The sequence below is a fragment of the Lycorma delicatula genome, chromosome 4 (genome assembly GCF_047948215.1).
Source record: "Lycorma delicatula isolate Av1 chromosome 4, ASM4794821v1, whole genome shotgun sequence".
Taxonomy (NCBI): Eukaryota; Metazoa; Arthropoda; class Insecta; order Hemiptera; family Fulgoridae; genus Lycorma; species Lycorma delicatula.
In genome coordinates this window covers 66432738-66459799 of record NC_134458.1, presented here as the reverse complement: position 1 = coordinate 66459799, position 27062 = coordinate 66432738, and the positions used below count along the sequence as shown (strand labels likewise).

General features: G+C 32.0%; 1 protein-coding gene across 8 annotated transcripts in view; it reads right to left on the bottom strand.

The window, feature by feature from the left end:
* The window catches only part of Ca-alpha1D (Ca[2+]-channel protein alpha[[1]] subunit D), a 659257-nt gene that overhangs the window by 420503 nt on the left and 211692 nt on the right, over positions 1–27062 (bottom strand). For all 8 annotated transcript variants that reach the window (XR_012756106.1, XM_075363219.1, XM_075363216.1 and 5 more), the window contains exon 2: positions 20432–20675. Coding sequence is in view for 7 of the 8 variants with exons in the window: in XM_075363216.1 (XP_075219331.1) it covers positions 20432–20675 (244 nt within the window). In the remaining variant the exon portion in view is untranslated. The remainder of the gene's footprint in view (positions 1–20431; positions 20676–27062) is intronic.

Genomic DNA, 27062 nt, shown 5'->3' with positions numbered 1-27062 from the left:
GATATTTTCATTTTAATATTATTATTCAGTAAGATATGTCGGAATATGAACGCGACATAGTTGCGAGATTCCAACTTTTGTTAAACACGTATATAACTAATAGAAATAAACGACATTAAATGAAGGAGATGGAATCGCTTCTATGTACGGAAAAAATTTCAGCTTGTAATAAACTTAGTCTCATTATCTTCTCTTTTTTTTTTGTAAAATTAAATGTACGATAATAAATTAATAACAACGGAATGCAAAAAATATAATAATAATAATAATAACAACTGAATCTTAAATGATATTTTAAGACACGATTCTTAAATGACAATTTAAAAATTTACGGGAGTTGAATATTCAAAAAATAACAAATTAAGAATTTTCTAATTTTATACAAACACTAAGAGATAAAATATAATTCTATTAAATTCTATTTATTTAATTTTATACTTTTTTTATTTATTTAGCGAAAAGGCGAACCTATTCCTACACAATATTTACAAGAAAGGGCGAAACTTAATTCAAACAGTGTTGTTAAGATATTTTTTTTTATAGAAGCAATATTACTTTGTTGGAGCGTTAAAAATAAAGAAAAAAGATCTTGCATGAAACTAATAATATTTGCCTAAATATTCCCATTAATCCTTTTAAATATTTACTATTGTTTATTCATATCAACATATCCTACTTTATTTATCAACAAATCGAAATACTCTGACAATGAACATTTCGTTTACTCACACACGCTCTTATGTGACTCGACTCACAAAATAATAACCCCCTCGATAGCCATCATGCATATTTACATACCGGTTTATCGATCGGTTAATAATAAAAGTTCTATAAACCGAACATTTTGCGTATAATACACCACGGATCTTCCTTTTTTTCAACGGCAAGAGATTTTACGTACATGAATGATTTACATAGATATCTTCTCTATATAAATACCACTTTATTTGTATCGTACGCAGTTTACGTTAAATAGATCGCGTCAGAAACGGGTAGGTGTGTTAACCCACGGATGAAAACCAAACTGCCCCAACAGTTCCTCGATCGGATAACGGGAATCCGTAATCACAAAATTCAGAATTAGTTTTTAGGCGTAAATAAGTGGACGTGTTCCATATTAATAGAGACAAATTATAAAAATACGAAATAATAATATACATAGTAACAATTTACGTAGAAATATTAATGGGAATATTTGGGAAAATGTTAATAGTCTCGTGCGACATTTTTTCTTTTATTAACACCTCAACTATTTCTTCTACAAAAAGAAAATTTCTTAAAATTGAAATAAGTTTTACCCTTTTTTGTTAGCCATAATATCATACACGAATTACATGAAAACGGTTTTATTATCTGGTTTGATATAAGTGTACCGACATTTTTTTAGTGACTATTTTTTTGCTCAAATTAGCACATTAGTAAAAATACAAACTTATGGAAGTTCATACTTTACGTTTGAAAAGTTCAAATTTCTTAATTTTTCTTTTATATATATCGGGCAACAAGATTCATATTTATAAGCGCTAATGATATTATGCCGATTTTTATATTCTGGAAACTCTTTTTGATTTTATTAAATGACCCCGAAGAGATATTATTATAATTATTTTACTGAATGACCCCCAAGAAATATTATTATAACTCGGACGGAAATATAAATTTTAAATAATACTAGCCGGTCGGGGCTCCACCCCATGGACCAGAGGACCAAGGTCGGCCAGGTGAATCCCGGAGCCGATCTAGGGGCTCCCGGACCACGGGGCTTATCCCAGGGCTGCGGAGCTCGCTTCAGTAGCCATTCCGTCTAGACAGAGGGCTACGCCCCCCTGGATCCTGCAGTCTTCGTTACCCTCATGGTGGTGAGAATAATACTGATAAATAACAATTACGGTATTAGGCTTTAAAGAAACCTGGAAAAGTAACTAAATTAAAAAAGACAAACAGTAGTAACTACGGTAACTAAAGTACACACACCTTTGGCGAGGTAAAATTCAAAATTTACTTCTGCTGCCGCGGTGACGAATATATAATAATGAAGTAAAAGGATTAATTCCGTTTTTTTTTTTTTTTAATGGCTATCTTTAATTCACAGCTTTATCCCGGAGGGGACTAGGTTCTCAGTCTATGACCTAAAGCCTTCCCTGGGATAACATGAATGTATCCCGCAAATTTGAAAGCAATCGGTCGATTGGTTCTCTGATAATGCGAGAACAGACAAACAAACGGACAGAAAGGCAAACAAACAGATAACTTTCGGTGTTATATATAAAATATATTACATAAATATAATATATAAGTTTAATTATTACATAAATTACATATATATAAAGTTTACATAATATATAAAAGTATTAAAAAATCGTATAATTTAAAATCGTGAGTATCTCACAGCTTGTTTTTTTCTAGATTCTTAATTTCATTATACCTACAGGGCTAAACGGGTCAAAAATCGCGAATTAAACGAGTTCTGAATTAACACGTAAGCTACTTTTTATTTCCATATGTTGAAAGTTTGCTGAAAGAAAATATAAAGTTGTGAAGACTGTACTCCATCAGGCTAGAACGACTGAACGGTAGTAATTTAATTTTCAAAAATATAAGTAGAGAGACTGTACAACTTTATCGTTTTAGTAAATTATATTACGAATCATAGGTTATGTCGAACGACAACAACATTTTATAAACTTATCCTTACTGGTATTTATGCCCTAAATAAAATCTTTAGGTAGCGTTACGTTAAAGATCTAAAAAAAACACTACGTAAATAATCAGTCCTAACATCGCAGCAATATTTAAGAAATTTGAATCGACTTTAGTATCCTTTTGTCAGCGTTAGGAATCGTTTAACTTTTTAAACGTCCATCACCGTAGCAGACATACTACTTTACATATAATTTTTTTAAAACAGAATCGTATATTTACAAATAGCGCTTCGATTTTAAATACGACGGGCACGTTTTAGTAGATAGATATTATCAGAATTACTATCTAGAGTATGTTAAACGAACTATTTAAAAAAAGCGATGTTTTGATACTCTCGGATAAAGACCTTACCAAACGAACAAGCAAATTTTTTTCGTACCGGAATAAAAAAAAAAAAAACTAGCGATGATTTACTGATATGCAAGAAGTACACAGTTTTAAAAAAGCAAAAGATGCTGATCGAAACGAAATGAAAACGTAAAACTTTCAAAATATTTTAGTAATCTCAGGATCTTTCTTAACCATTATGACCATCGATATATCTGCCGGGAATTTTTAACCGAGGAATTTCTCGGATTTTTTTAATTTTTACGTTTATTATAAATCGACTGCGACGAGAACGAAAAGATGTTTAATGTTTTACGGCTTAATTTCTAAAGCGAATGGCTTTACATTAAGTTATATAAAAATATTATAACCGGCTCGCTCGTTTCAAATTTTCCCGTTTCACGGGAAGCTAGAGAACTAAATTCAGTAAAGATATTTCCGAAAGGACTTACTAGGAGAAGTAGTAAGGGATTGCTTTGATTACAAGCCCTAAGGGGTCAATTGTATTTCCCGTTGGGAGTAAGCTACCACTAAGAAAGGAATTTTTATTCACCCCTAAGAGGAATGAAAACAGGTGCAAATCGATCTATCTGTATATTTACACAGAAAAGAATTCGTCGACGAGTCGATACTGACTTTCGTTTGTCGGATAAGAAATTGAAATTTGATGTAGGTATTCCCGAGAGAGGTCTTTAGGAAAATTGAATAAAAATTAGGTCGCTAGCAGTCTCCAAGATGTTAAAATGGGATCCTAGGCGTAAAGTTTCCGTATTTACTCTTGAGAAAAACAGGTAATTCAGATAGCAGTGTATATTATAAATCATTCCTACAATTAGACTTGTGATCCAGCGTCCACTGATTATATATCGGTCGCTATTTGTTGTCAAAATACGAATCCAAACATTAATATAATGGAAAAGAAGATTACTTCTATTTTAGATTATTATTTTATACTAAAATTATTCTAAGTAAATCATTTTAAGATATTCACCAACTGTCGTGCAACGCATAATAAACATTAACGATAAGAAGTTTAGCCTTTAAATAGGTGGAAAAAACAAATCAGGATATAATCGCTTTATTTATTATTTTTATATAACAAAAAAATATATTCTAACAAATACCCAGACATAATTTCATTTTTACGTTTATTTGTTTCTAAGGTATTGAGAGGTGTCTCAAACTTTTCAGGTTTTAAAACACTAAATATAACGAAAAATAATCATATTCTAAGGAAAAATGATATTTTTAATTCGCCGGTATTTTCTATTCGCTATAATGTACAATATTATTCTTATCGGGTATACTATGCGATGCGTAAGCATTAATAATAAAGATATACGTCCGGAGTGACTAATTATAGAATCCGTTCGACGGGTCCTATTTATTTAAATGATCTTTTTTTAAAATTTACACTCAATACATTTAAATCTATTGCGAAGCGAAATGAATGTTTTTCGGTCTAAAACATTTAGCCGAGACCACCATCGGAGTCAGATCGCACCGATAAACAAAATTTCATCGCTAGTTTTAATCGATGTTTATGAGTATACAGGTTCTTAATGGAAGTTAAACGGTAAGTAACTCGTTTCGTAGGGTTGAAATAAGCTCACAGATCTAGCAATTAAAACCATATGTCGCTTTAATTTTAAACGATATTTATTCGGCTTTTAATAGCACTTTTTAACTAGAAATATATATAATTTTTTTTTGTCTTCCGATGCGTGTTCAAAGAGCAAACGTCCTCAACTTTGCACGGCTAAATATTATTTTTATCTTCTGATTTGAGATACGGGTAAAATAATGGTTTGAAAATGAATTAAGACGTAAGATTACTATCTGTGTAAAAGTAAAGTAAATAAATAGCGTATATAATCGTTTTATTAATTTTACAAACGCTTAAGTTCGATAATTCTTGTAAATATATATGCTAGTAGAAAAAGAACGAATAGTTAACGTTTACTGATCGACTGCAGCCGAGTTTAACACTTACCACTCTTTCTTTCTTTCTTTTTCCTGTTTAGCCTCCGGTAACTACCGTTTAGATAATACTTCAGAGGATGAATGAGGATGATATGTGTGAGTGTGAATGAAGTGTAGTCTTGTACATTCTCAGTTCGACCATTCCTGAGATGTGTGGTTATTTGAAACCCAACCACCAAAGAACACCGGTATCCACGATCTAGTATTCAAGTCCGTGTAAAAATAACTGGCTTTACAAGGACTTAAACGCTGGAACTCTCGACTTCCAAATCAGCTGATTTGGGAAGACGCGTTCACCACTAGACCAACCCGGTAGTTAACACTTACCACTCTACCGTTCGAGTACTTCACATCGGATGATAATTTTTTAATATTAAGAAAAATTCTCGATGCAAAGTAAAATTTTCTGTTGTCTCTTGTAACCCAGAATGAACTTTTCAGTCTATTCAAATTTCCAACCGATTACACCGCTTCCACCTATGTAAGAAGCGATGGTTTCTATGATCATAGAGAAATTTCGGTTTGAACTCTCCACCTAATTTGATTTTTAACATCTTCTTTCTTGGTATTAATATGTAAGTAATCGTATAACTTATTCGAACGAACGATTGTACGAGTAGATTTATTCAGTGTAGCAAAGGTTCGGACTACATTTTGTCCTTCAAAGAACGGTTTGTAAATGGAAGCAAACAAATTATTTCTGTAACCTGCTCCTATTTACAGAAAGAGAATAGATAATTCTTTTACAATAAAATACCTACTTTATGAGTGCTTCATTTGTTTAAAAGAGACCTTTACCGAAGTGCTTATTAATTTTTCATTAAAATAAAATAAATGTAATAATAATTAAATATAAAGTAAAAAATAAACGTAAATTTGGAAATAATTTTAATCGTTGAAAATCAACATGTACATAACAATATAATGAAACGAAAAGATGTGACTCGTAGAAGCAGGGCAAATCATAAAATACGCTTTGGTAATGTTACAACATAAATCTTGGATCTTTTGTTATTATATTCAATAAATTGTCACGATGCAAAAAGAAAACTGAATGAAACTGAACAATATTACGCTTTATTTATTTATTTATTTTCATTTTTATTATAGTTTATAAATAATACCTCATGGGTTAATTTATTGAACGATCGTAATTCAAAAAATGCGAAAAGATATGAGCCGAGTATATTAAAATCAGGTCTACAAATCCAAGATTTGTGATAAGTAGTTATAATGAAATCGCTGAAACACAAATGGGATGAGTAATGAATAATAAAATGAGTAAATAACGAGTAACAGATGAGTAAATAAAAAAAAATCGAAAAAAAGACGTTCCCTATTATTCGAGTAATATCTTTGCTGACAAGTGTGAATGAATTTCGCTTCAAATTAACTGTAAAAAAAATTAAACGAACATTTGCTTTATTTCTCGATTGTTTTTAACTTATGTGATTTCAATTGATAACACAGATTTTTCGTCAGAAAACTAAATAAAACTAATGAAAAGCGCTCTTCTACGATTACTTTCTAACCTGACTTGAAATAACGCCCGTGTGAAACGCGTAAAAAAATTCATCTAAAAATAATTCCTTATTAAGTACCAAATAATAGATTTTTTCTCATTGTCGTTATTGAAATCTAAAGTTATTAAACGATCAGTTTTCCTAGTTATCAGTCATTTTACAAGTAATAGCTGTTTCAGATAGAACTAGTTATTTTTTTAATTAAAAATAAAACCGTATTATGTTGCCGATCGATTAATTTTTATAAATAAAAATGCGGTTAAATATTTCAGGCGAGTGCGGGCAATGTACAAAACACAAGTAAGGAAATAAGAAGCCGGCCCATTACCTTAAGAATAGATGTATCTTAACAATAATCTATTTTACGTAATAGTTACAATACTTTTTCCTCTCCATAACAGTTATTTTAAATAGTTTTCAAATATATATACAATACCGTCGTAATAATCGTTAATTTTTGTTACGGTTACACAAAGGTTTTTTATTCAGCGTATAAAACCGAATGTACTAATTATTTTAACTACTAATAATAATCATTTTCGATTGAAATGGCTACTGCTTAGGTAATTCCCGACGAACTAGAAAAACTCCAAAAGGCCCGAGTTTGCTATAGGACAATGAAAAATTATTTGGAAATTAAAAGTTAACATGTTTTGCGTATTTCTAATAGAATAAAACCGAGTCATTAAAAAAAAAATAGATGAGAATATGTTTCATTTACTTATTCCTTAACTATTTGAACTCAAAATAAAAATAAGACAGTTTGAAATATTTGCTATTATTGTGAACAGACTTGTAGAACTTCAAAATCATCGGCGATGACGTGGAAAATTTAACGTAAAATTTGTTATTTTTGTCAAACGAATAACGCGCAATGTATTTCAGATAAGAAATATAAATATATATATATATATATATTCGAAACGTTAAGTATCAAAATATTTCATAACTCCGAAAATTTTGTAGATCGATGCGGCCAAAACACTAAACAATTTATTTTGCGGTCTCCAGACGATGTTGTAAAATTTATGAGTAATAAATTTTAATAGCCTTAAAATATAGTTTCGACAACGACTTGTTTTGAATTTCATATACAATAAACAATGGAATTGTAGCAGCGGCGGTAGACAAGAAAATGTTCCCTCCGAATTCCGTGCCAAAATTAGACGGAGAGCGACATCTAATGCATCGCTCTCGGTAGAAATGATCTTCTGTATAATTGAAGTATACAAGTTTTGGGCTTTATAAGGAAACAACATATACCGATTTATAAAGTTAACCGGAATACAGAATACGAGTTGGTCTTAGATAAAAGTTTTACGTTTGTTTTTATAGTTTTTATTCATACTTAAGAAAAAGAGGTAGGAAATTTTAACAGTATATCAAAAGCATTTAGACCAGCTCAATTCGTAAAAATGTAACTACTTATCTGAAAACGTCTCTTAAACTAACGTTTTAGAGACGGTAGACAGTGTGATAAACAACGACGATCGATCTCAGGGTACGTTTAATCGGATAATCAACTGCTTTTCGTAAAGTGCAATCGCTACAAAACGTTGTTGTATCGAACCAGACGCTTGCGGCGTCAGTCATTCCTTTGCCACCGTCCTTCCGTTAACAGCATTTATCGTGATCTAAGAAGATGATTAACTGCTGTTCGGTACTGATATTCCGATGGAAATTAATATACCGCAACCACTCAGCAAAGCGGCTTAAGGGGAGTGCGAATACGATGGTGCCGGACTGAAAGCGGTCGATGAAAGACGGACAACCACCTTGAAATCATTAACTTTACTCCGTGAAAATCCGCATTTTCGCCTGATGGCGGCGTGACCAAAGAGTCACGTTGAGATACGAAACTACGAGGCTAGACGACAGCCCACCTCGAGTTCGAAACTTTCTGTTTAACCGAGCGTTAAAAGCCACCGCTTTCTCCGGAGTCTAAATCTTAATCGGCTTAGATGGTGCCAGCAATCTTAATTTAACATAAGAACTCTTTTTCAGTCTCACCGAAACTATAAGAATACATCCTCCCAGCTACAGTAGTACGCTTTATGATTACATCTTTATTAGCTTGAAGACATCTTTATTTCATTTCTCTGAATTTCACCAAATCTTTAAAGCTTGTGAGCAGGTGACATGTGGGAATAATTAAACCCGTATCGACGAGACGAACTAAGAAGAAGCCGACTGAGAACCAGCATCTGTGGTTTGAAACCGTAATACACGAAATACCCTGAATTTTTTTTTTATTGAGATTTTATTTTACGACTCTCCTTTAAAAAAAACTACTTGACTCACAGAATCGGACGAGTTGAGTGATCCGTAGATAAAATAATTTAAATAGGTAAATTTAAATTGATAATTTATTTTATTCACGGGCACTAAATTCATAATAGTTTTGACCAGAGTACATCACATCTTGACCGCATCTCAGATCGTAAACCGTTCCATACTCAAACGTTCTTATGATTAGATATAAATAATCTATCCCAATTTATTGCCATCAATTATTTAATTATCCAACACAAAGAGAAAAAATAAATCTTAAACGCATCGTAAAATCTATAAAATACTATGAAAAAGTCTAGATTTTAAAAAGCGGATATTTGAGAGATAAATATATATTGTGCAACTATAGTACCATGACCCGTTGAAGTATTGTGCTCGTTTTGAAAAGGTTTTCGATAGCATAAACCGCCGCCACCGTTCCTATCAGCTGATTATTAAATCTGGCCGCTGTCATAAAATGACAGCGGCCAGATTTAAAACGGAACGGTTAGCTGAAAGTATGTTCATCTATTAGAGTGTATTCTTTACTTATTAAATAATAGGTCACAGTGGAAGATAGCAGACGATGATTGTAACGCAGTTTATTCCATATATGTGATAAATCTTTTGAAGAAAATGATTTCAGTTTGTCGTTTGAAGATGTTTTTTTTTAATGAAAAGTAAGATTTACTTAAATGGTTCAGATACTTACCTGAACAGCTTTAGCTAAATTTATGGATTTTCTAACGCAAATAAAGTAAATGGTATTCCGGTTCATGCGAAATCAGGGTAGATTTTTTCTACGTTTATAATTTTACATTACAAACCCAATTTTTATCTAGACCGATAAAACTAAATACTGATACTGATTAACTAACAAAAAGATTTTATATAGATTTCAGAACGATGAGATTTACTTCTCCGTAATACACAGAGGTAACGCTTCATAGTTCAATGTCGTAACTAAGCTGTTACTGAGGTATAAAATTATATTACTTAAGAAGTACACACACAACCAACAACAATGGCCTTTATGTGTCGTACAATAGGACCTTTAATGGCTAAAAATGTTAAATTTTTGAAGAAGTGTGAATAAATTAGGTTCTTCTTAATTAATTTTTATCACTTTTTTCATCATTTTCGATAATCTATCATTCCGAGTTAAGTATTTTACAAGAATTAACGATTTTTCAGATATTTCCTGGTGAGTGATCTCAGACATTTAAGAGAAGCTATTGGATGTAGACGGATACGTGCGATGTCGATGGAGTCAGTCGGTCTCCCGAGTATAATAATTCTATAGTTTTAAATGTGTCTCAATTCGTTTGAAAAGAATAGAATCGTCCGTTCAGAATCCAATCACGCTGTTATACGCAAATGTACTTTATTAAAATTCATTTCCTCAGAACAGCAGGTAGATTGCAATCTATAAAGTATAACGTTACTATTAAATGTGCTATCGCTGCAGACCGGTGACAGTGTCGGCCGTAAACGCAAAGCTTCATTCTGCGGTTTAACAGTATTGTCTGTAGTTATCGTTCCAAGGTAGAGCATCGTACATATTTTATGAACGGGAACTCAATTTTCAAGAAAGTAACAAGAATTTACTACCAATCTTCTTTTTTATTAGATTCCATAGTTAAAAGATAGAGGAATTAAAAGGGTACAGAAACCGTAATAATACGTCTTTCTTCTGAAATATCGAGTTAAAATTTGAATACACATATTAAATAAATCCCAGACACGTCAAATAAAATTAAAATTTTGTTCGCTTTACACACATATTACAAGTTTTCTTTTTTCTTTTTAATTAAATAAAACCAAAAAAAAATGAAAAGCAAATTTTCCCAGAAAGCAGCGTTAAGTGGAAGCTAGAAAGTGTTTGTAAATTGTCCAGCTGCACTTAAAATTTGAAAGGACGGTCAAATTTAAATTAATCTCCGCCCAAATACAAACATAATAACAAAGATTCCAAAACGAGTTTTTAAGAAAGCGGCTTCAACATCAGCCTTCTTAAAAAATAAAAAAGTTGAATTCGTATGAATTCAATTTTAACAGTAAGCCTATCCATACTTTAACGGGGTAATTTATTCGATATCAGAACGTTATCTTAACGAATAAACATAATTTATTATGTTACGTTTTGTAACATATGTTACGTTCAAAAACTTTAGTTCATTAAAGAAAAAAACCTAAAAAATGAATTAATTAAAACTTAGATGAAGCGAGAACTAGAACTATATTTATCTCGTTATTATTCGTAAACAAAACTTTAACCGATATCGAAGACGAGTATAAAAATACTAAATTTTTAATTAAAAAAAGCTAAAAAAAATAAAAATCGATCGGTGAAAAAGATAAAACAGTTTAAAAATTACATTTTATACGATATATTATTCAAACCTCCATAAATGCCATGAAAATTATAAGGATCAATACGTTAGAATTTACTACACCTCCGTAAAATAATTTTAAAAAAGTGTTACTTACAAATATATCTATCTAAAATTTTAATTTACAATCATATAATTAATATGTACCCTTTGAATGGTCAAAGTAGTACTATGCGAGTCACGTTTATAATTGGCGGCGTGTAGCTGTGCACATTGCGTGAGAGAGAGAGAGATAGAAGGATAGAACGGGTGGAACAGGTAGATAGTCATTCCTTTACGAAAACATCTCGTATAACTCCGTATTCTTACACAGTACGCAGTACATTGTCAGAGTTAGTAGGATTTTTTCAGGATTGTTAATAACGCGGTAAGGCAGCCGTCAGCCTATGTGCACAGCAATACGCAGATCGCTGTAGAGGAGGGCGTATATTCGTCACGTTACGATTTTTAGTATACTTACACTATACGTTTTTCATGTAGCGCGACTTGAATATATGGAAATTAAAAAAATCAAGAAGCGGTGTTAGTCATATTTAGAAACGATTCTAAAGTAGACAACTTTTAAAAGGACCGATATATCTTTGCCCTAAAACAAAATCACTTCGAACGGTAAATGTTCCCTTTTCTTTTAAAAAAAAAGATGTAATTGAATTCGGTTAAAATAAAAAAGCCGGTTTTTGAATTATCGTTTAAACTTCCTAGATTATTTTCGGCCGAGAGATCGCAAAAAACCCATCGAGTCGAGGCTATGAGTAGTAACTCGTCAACAACGACTGAGCTTTCTTATAGAAAGCTCAGTCGATGGCGCAGGGTGGGGATATATAGCCGAACCGGCAATTAGTTTCTTGTAAGCTACGATGTCCTGACATGGCGGTACACTATCCTCTTCATTTCACAACTATTGGCACGCAAACCACAAGAAGAACTAATGTATATCAATATGTTTACTCTTTAAACTTTGACTAGTAATATTAATTTTGATCGTTTTGTAAAGGCGGCTAACAGCGTTTAAAAAAGACATTTATTAGAAAATAGTCTGCATTTAAATTCTACTTATTATTTATATTCTATCTTTTTTCTAACGAAATAGCAGTTCGAATGAAATAGTCGTCATAGGAATCGGGTATTTTAAACCGTAGACCGATTCCTTTAACATAGTATTTGTGAAAAGTTTGATCATTTTAACCGTAAAAAAGTGCTTTTAAACTTACGAAACATCGCTTTTGCTACCCTCTTCAGTAACCTATCCTCCAAGATTCAACGGTTAAGAAAGACTACCACCAAATGTAACAACAAATACCAACTTCCAAAACGGTTGTAAAATCGGTAGACTGGCAATTCAGAGCTTAATTGTCGTCTGTCATTTGAAATATTTGTATTCCGTACCCTCTCATTAATCACTCCGACTACAATATTATACCGAACAATAGTTACTGTTTAGTAAAGTTCATTTTCTATTAAAACTTCAGTAATCGATTGTAAAACTAAATTAAACTCTAACAAATACATACATATATATATATATATACATGCGCGCGCGCGCGCGCACACACACACACACACACACACATACACGGACACACATTTCGTTGACTAAAATTAAAATTAGCGACAAATTTCCGATCCAATAAGATTTAGTAAAATCTAATATTTTTATAAACTCGTTCCGAACATAATTTAAAGGATGTATTTTTTTAATTTTAATGAATCGTAGAACGAATTTTTATATAATATTTCGGAGTTTGGCGTTATACAATTCAGTGCAATAACTGATACTTGACACCGACAATCTTAGATATGACAGTAAATGTAAAGACCTGAGATCGCATCTGATAATAATATACCCGCAGCAGAGCATTAACATTGTGCAACTCGTGAGTGAAAAATATATTCACACGATTATATAAAAGTAACAAATTCTTTCAGAAAGTAACAAATTTCCGTAAATTCAGAAAAAGCTGGGTAAGGCGAGTCGGTACACTTACCCATCGTACACAGTGCATTAATTAAAAAAAAAATACTTGTAAAACCTTCACTTATTTATTTTTTAATTAATCGTACTATAAAAATAGTTAGGTAGATTTAATTTTGTTTAAACATAATTTTTCAATTCCTTTCCTTAATTTTTAAAACCCTCACCGAATCGACCTCAAATAAAGATTATTAACAAATGTTGACGGATGAAAATACCGTATTAAATAGAGAAATTAATAAAATTCGTTTTAAGAAAATTGTTTAAAAAAAATTATTAAATTTTATCTATCGTCATCGCATATGTGAGTCGTCATTCTGTATGTATTTTAAAGAGAACCTGATATTATTCGATTAATTAATTTTACGCCGTATCACAACGATTTCATCGCTGCGTATTTGTAACAAAATGTGATACTTCAGCTGCTGCCAATATACAAATCGGCCGTTAAATCGATATTGGCTACGAAATTTGTAAGAATTTCAGTCATAGATTTTGAAACCCTATGAAAAAAAAACCTCAAAAATTGTAAGCAACACAGGTATCATTTCATTAACTGTTTCTAAAACCACTAATATAAGGAATGCGAATTTATATTGTGTGATTATTATTGTGTGACTATTTATGAAGCTGAACAGTTTCCTTTAAGTAGAAAGTCTTCAATAAAAACGGTATATAAATTCAAATTTCTTCTAATTAAAACTATAAGTTTAATAATGTTATCACAAGTTTACTAAAAGCAAGATTTAGAAAGGTTAATGCTGGCTATACTTTCTATAACTTTCACTAGTGTACCAAATAATAAGATATTTATTCGCTTTAAGGGTGACTTCCGCGCATGCGTGCTTAGAGTTGGTACGACTGCAATCATGTTTACGAAATTTGATCCCGATCGCTTTATTTGCACTACGGCTGTTGCAGTGTAAACTTATCTCCTCCGCTAGCAGTTTACACCAAAGAAGGAACACCGAGCAGTGATACGATTTATCTGGTCGGAGAGGCAGAAAATTCACAGTAACATTCATCACAATACGGTGACAGTGCTTTATTACGTTAAAGTATTTTTTCATGGATCGAGAAGTTTAAAAGTGGCTGTACGAGTGTGACGTACCAAGAAAGAGCAGGACACCGTCAACCTTCATGAAGGACGACAAGATTCAGCAAGCTGGAGAAATGGTTCTGGCGAATACGCTAGTTACCATCGATGAGGTAGCGTCTTCTTTGAACATCAGTCGTGTTTCTGCCCATCAGATGATCCACGACGAGCTCGGCTTCCGTAAATTTTATTGTCGAAGAAAGTATTGTTGCATGATAACGCTCGCTCGCACACGGCTCGCCACACCGTTCAAAATTCAACAAGTTGAATATGGAGGTACTTGAACACCTTTCCTAAAACCCACATCTTGTTCTCTCCGATTTTCAGCTGTTGGAGCCGCTGAAGGATGCTCTGTGAGGTCGGCGATTTTCCACAGACTTAGACGTGCAGGAAGCGGTTCAAACGTGGAAACCAACCGAAAACTTTCTTGGAAGGGATACGCAAGCTTGTGGACCGCTGGACCAAGTGCATTGACAAGGGATGTGTCTGTAGAAAAATGATATACATGTTGAAGTTGCTTTGCAAAGGAATTATGAAAGTGTAATGATGAAACTTTCTTAATTATTGTTTTGTATTTCTATTTTATTGTTTTATAGAAACAGGTATTACAGTAACTAGAAGAGTTTATAAAAGGTGTTGAAAATGACCTTCGCCAACACAAATACAACACTTCACACGTATCAATTTGTTTGAAGCACTTTAACCAGCTGATGTGATGGAATGTCTCGTATTTGTGCCGTTAATGCCGTTTTTAGTTTGTCAATCGCGAACGATCTGTTGCGACGCACTGCTCGATTCACTGCCCCCCGTAGAAAGTAATCTACGGGAGTCATATCGGGGGATCGTACAGGCCAAAAACCCTTCGAAATGATTCTTTCACCAAAGATATTTCGTAAAAACGTCATTGACCTGTTAGCTGTGCGCTGTGACGCCATCCTGCTGGAACCAACCGTGATTGATTTCCACTTCTGTTAACTGACTAATGAAGTTTTTTGAAAGCATAATAGCGATCACTATTAACTGTATTTTCAAAAAAAGACTGGACCAACAATGCTCGTTCTACTCACACCAACCCAGACTCAAATTTTCGCTTTGTGTAAATATTGTTAATGTAATTCATGGAAGTTAGTTGTCGACCATAGTCGTGTATTTTGTGAATTAATATACCCTCCCAGATGAAACCATCCTTCATCTGTAAAAAAACGTAATTTCGAGGATACGTACGAAAGTTTGATCAACAAAACGTTTAAACCGTAGACAATAATTTAGTCTTTCGGCATGATCTGTAGGTTTCAGTTCTTAAACACAAATGAATTTTTACGGGAACAGTCTCAGTTCTTTTCTTACAGCTTTATGTGCGGTAGTAAATCCGATATCTTGCTGCTGTGCTAACTTACGCATCGCCTTTGATGGACTTTCAGCCATAGCACCCGAAATAACAAATAGTTTATATTCGTTTAATTTAGGTGGTCTTCCACTTCGATTAGTGTCTTCAACAGAGCCTGTTACCCGAAATTTTTCGATAAAATTTCGACTGAATTGCCGTGAGTAATCACTATTTGGAAAGTTATCAGAAAACTTGTACTTCACTGAATCAGTATACTTGTCTCATTCACGAAAGACGAGTTCAACGAGAAAAATGCGTTCCTCCACGGAAAGAACCATTAAGTTTCTCGCAACTATTGATTTCGTAAACGAAACGAAACGAAGCATGTTCAATCACAACTCAAAAACTGACGTCTTAGTTTACTACTGAGTAATACTCAACGAACCAACAGGGTAACCAACCTATCGAAAGAAAAGAATGCACCACATAATTCTAAAGCACACTGCACAGTGACTTTCCGAACGTATTATATACATATATATATGCCTAAGCACTACAACGATTAATAAATCGATAAGAACGCAATCTTCAGCTGTTACGCCAAGCTTAAAACCCTATTTAACCTGAACTATCGGAAATGTTTTCCGTAAAAATAGCATTTATTTAAAATAAAATAAATTTTGAAATATCAAACGATTAAATGAATCCTATTTAACCTGAACTATCGGAAATGTTTTCCGTAAAAATAGCATTTATTTAAAATAAAATAAATTTTGAAATATCAAACGATTAAATGAAGAGTTTTAGGTGGGTTTTTAATAACTATGGCCGCTAAAAGTTATTACATAAAGGAAAAAATTGACGGTTTAAAAGCACAGAATTCTATTTGTTAATTATTTGAAAGACTCAAAAGAAACGTATACCTCTGGTATAGGACAGTGAGTTACAACTCCCAAGGCCGTAGCAACCTGCATACTGGTCGATTACTGGCGGGTAAATTTACAGCATGCACCATGCAACTCCGAAAAATTATTTCTCTAATCTAGCATTATTCGTTTTTTATTAAGAGAATTTTCAGTAAACATGTGACCAACAGTTTTGTGCTGTTTTAGGCTACGTGAATCGTGTGGTACATTCAGATAGTACGGATAAAAACATACTGAAGAAATTTTATTATTTTCATTTATCAGAAAAAAACTGATGTGATACGCTAGATAATTTTAATCTTTTAAACGATAAATTACTGAAACCTTTTTTGACGAAACGATAATAATAATTTAAAAAAATATATATTTATTCATTATTAATTTATTTGAATGAATGAATTTATTAATTAATTTCTTATTAATTAAAATATCGCAGATTTAAAATTATACTTAACGATAAACAAATCTTAAACGTAAACTTTGTGTTAATAGCTTAAATACCATCGATTTAAATCGCTTTTAATCTATATAATGACAGCTATCAACAGTGTAATATTTTAATATGACTATTTAGTTGAACTACTACTATTCGTTGAAGTATTAAGTTCGAAAAAGAGTTTACCGCTTAAAAATATTACATTAAAAGATGGCATGTCCGGTCCGTAAAAAACACAGGGGCGCAAACGATAAAGATTAGTTAGGAGAAGGTCTGGAGTCTAAATTCAGGAGTCTGACCTAGAAATTTATTTTTTTGTTACGCTAGTGCAAAAGAATACAGCTTTGATCCGCTCTATTTATCGTTTACATTATAGCCTTCCAAATGTTTAATAAGCGATCAATTTTATCGTTTTAAAGCTTTTATATATTTGCTATTACTAACTGCGAACATAATTTAAAAAAATAGGATATTATTTTATCGAGTTCTTATGTATTTACTCAAAAAATTAATTCATTTGACGATAGTACGAATATTTAAAATAATAATACATTATTTTCCTTATAAATTGTAGGTTTAGATATATTTACACAAGAAAAGGTTAAAATTCTAATATTTTTAATCATTTTATAAGTGCGCCATATACGTGCTAATGTATTACATAAACGTATTACTGTTGAACAAAAGAAAGTATTCGATTAAAGAGAAGTAAAAACCTAACGCGCATATAGTAAAAGTGTGCGTTTATAAAAATTACGGTTTTAAAATAAATATAAGTTAACGGCCGATCTGAAAGCATGTATTTTTTTTAAAAGACTGTCGAACGCGGTATTAAATTAAAGTCCTTTACCCATAGACTTCAAACCCCTAACGCATTTTCGGTTATTTGTTCTTATCTTGTTGAGGAAGCCAGAAATACTATAACCAATCATCTGTACTTCCTTCATTGTCGGCCCTGAAATCTGCAAAATTCACGCTGTTTCTTCTTACAAAATTCACGTATGTAAACGGTTTAAATAATAAATTTACATAAATAAAGTTTGTATCTACTAGAAAAACATTCTTACGCTAGACCGAGTTTTCGCTATTTTAGTTTCTTTCTTTTGTCCCGCTAAAACACACACTTAGTCATCATGACGCTCAAATTAGGTAACCCTACTTGAATACGCCGAACATTATTCCTAATAATAGAAAGACCGCAGATAAAGAAACGTCGACGTTGCAACTTGCAAGATCATAACGAACCACGCTTCTAACTTGCCCCGCTCAAATTTTTTCGACATTAAATTGAGCGTAACAGAAGAACGACTCGACCAATCTTCATCGAATTTTCACAAGCACAACTTCAGAAATACTACTACAACATATCTAAATTTCAATTAAATTGATTTAGTAGTTTTGAAGATTTTCGAGCCAAAATATTTTATACATAGGTCTATAAGTAAATAGATATATATATGAATAAATATATAAGGAAACCACAATTAAGGCTAATGGTATTTTCGTACTCCGCCTACCTCAAAACTTAGAGAAAATTCATTTTCGCCCTCCACTCCTACCAAGCGACCAAAAGTAATATCGTACTTTTCTTTTTTATTTTAAAATATTTTTTTATTATTTTTTCAAACTACTCAAGTGCGATAAAAATATTGGGGCCTTTTCTGTATTCCCCCACAATGGTTTTTTTTTTGCGTTACGTATTATGTATTAGTAATTGCTCATGCATAAACATGTTGACACTAATTGGTCATGTTTAAACATGTCTGGATACTTAGTACAACACTACACAATGTTTCTAAACATTGGTGTCGCTAGGCAGTGACACCAATGTTTATATAATCACCAATGTAATATAATCCGACAACACACCAATATAATATAATCAGTCTGTGTCTAGTTATTGATCTGTGAATAACTAGTAATTATTAGTCAGTGTTAACGAGGGTACGCTAAATTTGGTTAGATTATATTTATAATTTCTCGGTAAATACCTCAAAATATCCACCGATTTGGAAATATTCTGGTCCAAAGAATCACTGCGGGGGAGAAATAGAATATACCAAAAAAAGTCGTTTAGTTCTTTCTGTCTGGCGGTCGTTAAAGTTTAAACGATTTTATAAATAAACTGTAACCGTAAATTACAGAACACGGTTTTACTTTCTTATTTCAGAAATGTATGCCTCCCATCAGCCCCGGAACACGTATCCAAGTGTAATAAATAATAATTAGGAATTACAAAGATATAATATATATAGGGTTAAGTTATTTCTGAGCTCGTCGGAGTAACATGTTGAGCTAAGGCGTCGGTTTAAAAAAACATCTACTCAACCGACAATTAGCGTTTTTAAATCCTTGTTCGCAAGGCTTTTAACAAAATCACGATCGAATCTTCAGTTAAGTTTTAATGGAAAGTATTTGATCATAAAGAAGCGCTGAATTTAATTATAATCTTCCGTAGTAATTCAATTTACTGTTACTATTCTACCATTAGAGGTTCTGGGGGGAAATCCCAACTCGTAACTACTGATAAAAATTATTGCTCGAATGAAGTTAAAAAACGTAATAATTTCCGATTAAATTCAATCGGTTTATCGCAGCATATAAAAATTACATCTATATAGGAAATTAATTTAATAAAACTGAAGCGAATTAACCGACGCAGTTAATCGATGAATTAACTTATAACGAATGACTTAAATACGGTAATAATGTTTTTTTTTATTGGAAAAAATACTCGGTTAAGATAATCATTACGGTTAAAATAAATTTTTATTCCGCGTACATTAGAGTAAATAAAATTAAAGACTCACTAACTGTGAAGTGCACTTGGCATCGTAATTTGAATGCGACCGACAAACGTAATCATCGGTTGGAAATATCTACTAAAGTTATAACAAGCGTGTCGTAGAAAATTTAATTTTCCTTCAAATTTATTAATTTGTTTTATCATAGCTACCGCGAATTTTAGAACAATAATATTAATTATAGTCTAAACTGTAATATACGAGTATAAGAACGTCCTAACGATGTTACTTGAACCCTACTGAAATAAGCTTAACCAGGTCAGATCGATTATTTTACTAACCTTCGTAAACCGTTAAATTCTATTGTTTGCTCGATTCCTATGTATTGCTAAATTCCATTCAAACGATATTAAAAAAAAAATTATAAACAATTAAATAAATAAGTTATAAAGTAAACAGGTTTTTACTTCCCTTTAATCGATTACTTTATCGATATTAAAAAAGAAATTTCAGAAACGATTTCTTATACGGACGAATGACGATGATGATAATGATGTAAACGCATACATGTATATGTATATATAAAACTTATTTTCTGAAACATTTATATATAAGGATTATACTTAATGTCACAATATTATAGAGGCTATGTTTATAGATAATATACATAAAAACGTTCTACTGACATACACACAAAAGAATGTAGAAAATCGCGTAAGAAAAAGGATACTTCCATTCTACGACGTCTATACATAGTTTGCGTACGGGATTTTTTAACGTGAGGCAAAAAAGTGCCCTTTGAGGTCTATCTGGAGGCGGTTTTCCACCTCGCCTCACCGGCCGCTTCGGTGCCTGCTTGTTGTTGTTAGCGGCCGCAGCACCGGCTGCTACACTCATCGCTGTCGCGCTGAGAGCTGTCTGCCACGCCGAGGACAGCGGTTTGGTGTTCTCATGCTCTGGCCCGCTTCCGTAACCTGAAAACAGAAAAGAAATTCATGTTGACTACAATCGATAAAAATATTAGCGTTTTTTAAAAATATTTTTAAAAAGTGGGAAACAAAGGTATCGATCACAGCGCAGTATTAACGACCGCTTTCCTGCATAGAAATTCTAACGAAAGAATCGATGCTAATATATACAGATAGCTAGTCGGTTTTTATACTGACATAGGAGCAGGAAAAAATTAAGGACAGAGACAAATACCTAAAAAAAAAACATTACTGAAAATAAAACGGAATTAAATACCAAATACTAAATCGGTCGGTCATTTTCGGCCAAAAGATTGTTCATCTCTTTCTAATTAAAGTATAATTTTAAAAGCATTAATGAAACTTGTTATTGTAGATATAGAATTCATTAAAAAGTATATGGAAATACGCTCATAGCTCGGAATAAATGATTAAGAAAGAATCATCAGAGAAGATGATTAACTTCGTAACCGAAAGAAATTTGAAGAGAAGTACGGAAATGTTATCGGTATCAGGTATTAAATAATGAAAATGATACTGGATTGCGATACCTAAAAAAGTTTAATTCGTCTTCTGTTTCACATACTTTGTACTTGAAACAGATGATACTAAATTATATAAAGTCTCTAATTTAGCTTCTCGAAGCAAGAGAACAATAACATCATAATTATTGAGGAAATATAAAGGAGCATTCCATATTTTACGATTTTAACGTAAACTTATGCGTAAAAGACAAAAATACTCAATCGTGAAGGATTTTATTTACATTAACATAAAAAAATGCCTACTGTATCGATAATACTAAAATACATCGATAAACTATTTTGTGGCTTCCTTTTTTATTAATTATCAAGCAAGTATAAAAACATCGGTCAGATTGATTTATTTGTCTTTTGATAGAATTAAAAACAATTCTCACACGGACGTAAATATCGTTATATAAAAACGGAAATAGTGTATCCAATGTCTGACGATCAGCTCCGTGAATCTGGTCGACAGCGCTAATTGAGTAGACGGGGTGAACACGGCAATTACTATATACCATATCTACTACACAAGTTAAAAGTATCTTTACGTAGTAGTAACAGTACTACAAAATACAACTACAGATGTTTTAACAAATGCACTAATTCTCGATGACAACATGCATACTATTACTCACTACCCAAATTCACAAAACTCTACATCGCACAATATTTATGCGACTCTAACTAATTTAGTGGCTGTAAAGACCAGTTGATGTTCATCCGACAGTGATGATACATCGTAATTGCTTTAAATTAACAGACCACAATAGAGCTTTCAACTTTAATTAAATGTTTACTAATGACTTTATTTAATCAAATATTAATGGCAAAAAGAAATTGCAGGTAGTCTCACTTTATTTTATGATCAGTTTTCTGTTAACCTGCGTAATTTTATTTAATAATAACTTCTCTTTCTGAAAAAAAAAAATAGTAAAATTTAAGCAGTATCCATTTTCTACCGACTCAGTTTTAGGGCCTCAAGAAACCCGGAAAAACATTTTAAAAAAACAAAAAGGTTATTCACCTGCGGAACAATTAATCTTTCCTTATTTTCGCTCATGATTTGGGCGATACCGGACCCACGATTTTCCAGTTAGCAGCCGTTTTTAAAAATTTAGCTGCCGAAAAGTTATTTCAATCCGAAAAGTTGTTTTTTGAAAAAAATTGCGTGTTTGGGTTTGATTAGCTGAAATAGAAGGTTAAAAAAATTAATGATAACAATAATTAAAAAGCCGATCTGAATATTAAATGAAACTGTAGCTGAATTTCTTGTTGACCTACTAATCGCGACTGCATACAGATTTTATTCCTAATAATCGATCACGGTCGATAAAATTTCATTCGAATCTGTAACTATTAACCAGCTTCTAATTTTTTTCTTTCTAAAGGTTTGATTTCTTTTTTTTAACAACTGTAATAAGATTTGCTGATCTGTTCCTAGATAGCAGACGATCACATATTGTGTAGTTTAACTTTATTATTATTATTATTATTATTACTAAGAAGTAAAAAATTATTAAAAAAATATTTTTTTTAAAACGTGTATTTTTTATATTTTTGGAAGATTCCAATGTCGGTTCAGAGTTATCGGGTTCTAATTAACAACACATTCTACTCTGGCAATCCATGGCGGTAACAAAGGCTAATGAAATTCATAAACATAATTTTAATTTCTTGATGTGATACGTGACACCAATTTGTTTTTTAATGTGAAAACTTATCTGAAGTCAGAATTCTTTCATCGCTTTTCATTTTTGAAAAATTCCAAAATTTATATTTTGAAAATTGATATTATATGATGCATGATTTTACACCTACGTTTTTTATTTTATATAATTACTTATATTTATATTATCAGTACATATTTTTAATTTTATTAATCAGCTGCCGTGAACCAATAACGTAAATCATAACACAAACCTCATCATGTGACATCATACCTATCCATTGAAGCGTCCAGCTTGTTGGCTTTTTTAGCCTGCTGCTTTTAATAATATAATTTATTCGGCCCGTGTGATAATTGTGTTAAGTACCTGAACATGAAGTCTCATAATGTCTTGTAAGTGTGTAAATGATTCGGACAGTTTTTGTTACGTGTGTGGGAAGTTCACTGAAAAATCACATAAGAAAAACATTACACCTTTAATTAAAAAATCTTATAAAGTGTACTTTGACTGTAAAATCGGTAATCAGGGCATGATCTTCTCATATAATATGACTTAACTGTGCAGTCAACTTGAGAGCATGGCTAAAAGGAACACGAAAGGCCTTGCCACTCGGTAACCCTTCGGTTTGACATGAACCAAAAGATCACCTAACCGATTTTATTTCTAACTAACGCGTCTGAAATTTATGATAAGTCTAAACACGCTGTACTCTATCCTTCATTGCCATCTGCACTCAGACCTGTACCTGACAGTGAATCCATTTCGATTTCCGAGTTTCTTGAAATCTTGTTTCGTGAAAACAGTGATGAAGAAGCGAACATTTCGGAAGAAGATAATCATAATTTAGATTTTGAATTATAATCCAGCGAGCCAGAACTTGTATCACTAGGCGAGTTAAATGACTCTATAAGAGATTTAAACTTATCAAAAAATCAAGCTGAACTTTTGGCTAATGATTGCTAGGTTGGAATTTACTTTTAAAAAAATACAAAATTCTCGGGCTATTTCATTGATTCCTCCAAGTGCATCTTAAAAGCAGATATGCTTCACAAAAGTATTAAATATCCTTCTGAACCGATCTGTTATGGAAAGAAACATATAATGTTATAAAATCCCCTATTGTAAACGTAAATTATAAAAAGCATACTTCGAACGTGTATGGAGATTTAAAAGTAATAGCTTTTTGTTAGTCATGTAGTATACAAAATACCGTTATTTTTTTGTGAATGGGACAACCGAACTAGATATAAGCATTATGTAGTAAAACAGTGGAAGAAACGTGAGAATTTAACTCCTAGTGAAAAAACATTATTCATGAGGCTCAAGTTAAACCAAAAATAAATATTCTAACCGTCCCTTCATACTAAACTGGGATCGATAAAAAATTTTCTAAAAGCTATGAAGAAATAAGTATCTGAGGCTACCTACAAAAGGAAAGCATCTTCTAAGTTATATCATCTTTAACAGACCTTTAATGTGCCATTTCCATTAAACTGAGGGTGGTAGAAAGATTCTATTTACAGAACTGTAATCTACTCAACAAAAAAAAAACAACATAGAAAGGTATCACGCTTAGAAAAACATTAGCGATTTTTCTATATCAGTTTAGGGAAGCGTTATCTCGGTTTTGTCAACTCGACTGTTGAAGAGGAAGTAATGGGGTATGGAAATAATATTAATATTTTATCTGTCGATTTAAAAAATAAAAAGTATGCAATTTTCTAAACGAAGTTGTTAATAATAACACTGGACAACAAAATTTCATATTTTTTGTTTGTTACAAGAATGTTAATATTATCTTGGAATATATTTTGACGCTGATTTCAAATATGTAAGAGGTTTCTTTCTGTCAGGAATAGGTTTTTGTAATTACCATTTTGTTTTCAGAAAAAAGCATTGTGATAGTGGTATAACTGTATTATACGTGCAATTTCTACGCGACTAAAATCTGCTTCTTTCGTATTTTCTCGTGCAGTTGCTGTTGGTATCAGTCTTGAAATTCCAGTAGTAGTCAGTCAGCATTCTTAGGTTCCATTTTTCCTGGTAGCCTGTTTCCATGGTAGATATTTCCTGGTGAAAGCGTTCTCCATGTTCGTCACTCACAGCTTCAAGAGTTGTAGAGAAAAAATCGAGATGAGAATCTAAAAAGTGGATCTTTAGTGACATATTACATCCAAGCGATTTGTAGATTTTAAGAAGCTCATTTATAAGTTTTTGTAGTTATTTGCCTTATAATTTCCAAAAAAGTTGTTTACAACCTTTTTAAAAGATTTCCCCGCATCAACCCCACAGTGCCTGTCTTGAGAAGTTTTGGACACAAACTGTCTTCAAATTCAATATCGTTCATTAGTTTTCTTATTTGCGGTCCAACAAATACGCATTCCTTTATCTTAGCATCACCTGTAATATAAGTGTAACTTATCTACAGTAACCTTATCTACTTAAGTAACTTTTTTAGAAAGTGAAATCCGGTCCCATCACAATCCATAGTTTTAACAAAATGTTTCATTAAACCTTATTTAATATGTACGGCGAAAGGTAAAAATTATCAGGTTTTACTAGTGCTAGACTCACAATGTTCTTCTCTTGTACAGACAATGATTATTTTCTTTTAGCCGTTCTTTTTAACGTAATGATTCTTTCTGTCTCTGCTGTCTCATTCACACAAGAAGCAACAAAATTTAGTACACCCAAGTTGTAAACCAATAAAAAGCGGTATCACTTTCAGGTCTCCACAAATGATTCTTATACTGAATCATATCCAACCACAAGTTTCATATATTCATATGATTCCTTCATACGCATAAGTTCAAGGGATTGATGGAATATTTTTTCCAATATGATGAAGGATTGCTTTTAAACTAAAGATTGTTTTGAAGAGTCTATAAAATGATGCCATTCATCAAGATATTGCATAAGTCCCAAAGTCTCTATTAAAGAGTTCACATCATTACAGTAAACCAAGTTGTCTTGCTGGAAGAAGAAACGTTCAAATTTAGACTAGTTGTCACAGAAATCAATTATTCTAATATTGTGTTGAAAAATAATTCATCCTTTTAGTCGTGATGTGGCAATATCTGCTTGATACTTGGATAAATTTAGCACGAATGAGATAATTTAATTCTAATTAATTTTATTAAGCATGGCCCGTTGATGTTAATAAATAAATTATTTATGAAGTAGTTTCCACTTACCAAAAATATTTAGTAGCAATGTTCCAGCGCTTTCGGATAATTTCATTAATTATCCGAAAGCGCTGGAACATTACTACATATCATTCTTCCATCCTCAGGAAGATGATATGTTATACATTATAATTATTTACTTCACATATCATTAATTATACTAAATTGAATTTTATAAAAATATAAATAGAACAATTGATCGTCAAAAGGTAAAAAACAAAGTTAAGTTATCCGTCATGTCAATATGAAGATCTCAATTGTTATGTTTATTAATATGAAGCGTTACTACCAAACAAAGAATCAAAATTAATGTTTACATTTGTTTGAATAATACATCATTTTCAAATTTCGTTTGTTCATTTATCAAACGTTTATTATTTAAATATATATAATATTTTTCTATAATATCAGTTTTATGAAAGTTACTGGAATATTAATAAAATTATCTAGGTTGTAATTATGATTACTTTCTAAGATATGTGTAGTAAAATTGGATCGTTCTTTATTTCCTTTATTTATACAATTAATCTGTTCATTAATTCTAATCGGCAAAGATCGGTTAGTCATCCCGATATAGTCCACATTGCAATTTGCGCATTTCTACTACGTACTCCTTGTTTATATAAATTAAATTTATTGTTATGTTTTATTATTCTAGTAGGATCTCTGTTAACCCACCGGGTTGGTCTAGTGGTGAACGCGTCTTCCCAAATCAGCTGATTTGGAAGTCGAGAGTTACAGCGTTCAAGTCCTAGTAAAGCCAGATATTTTTACATGGATTTGAATACTAGATCGTGGAAACCGGTGTTCTTTGGTGGTTAGGTTTCAATTAACCACACATCTCAGGAATGGTCGAACTGAGAATGTACAAGACTACATTTCATTTACACTCATACATATCATCCTCATTCATCCTCTGAAGAATTATCTAAACGGTAGTTACCGGTGGCTAAACAGGAAAAAGAGTGTAGGATCTCTGTTATTTATGTACATAATTATTTTGTTATTCGTTCT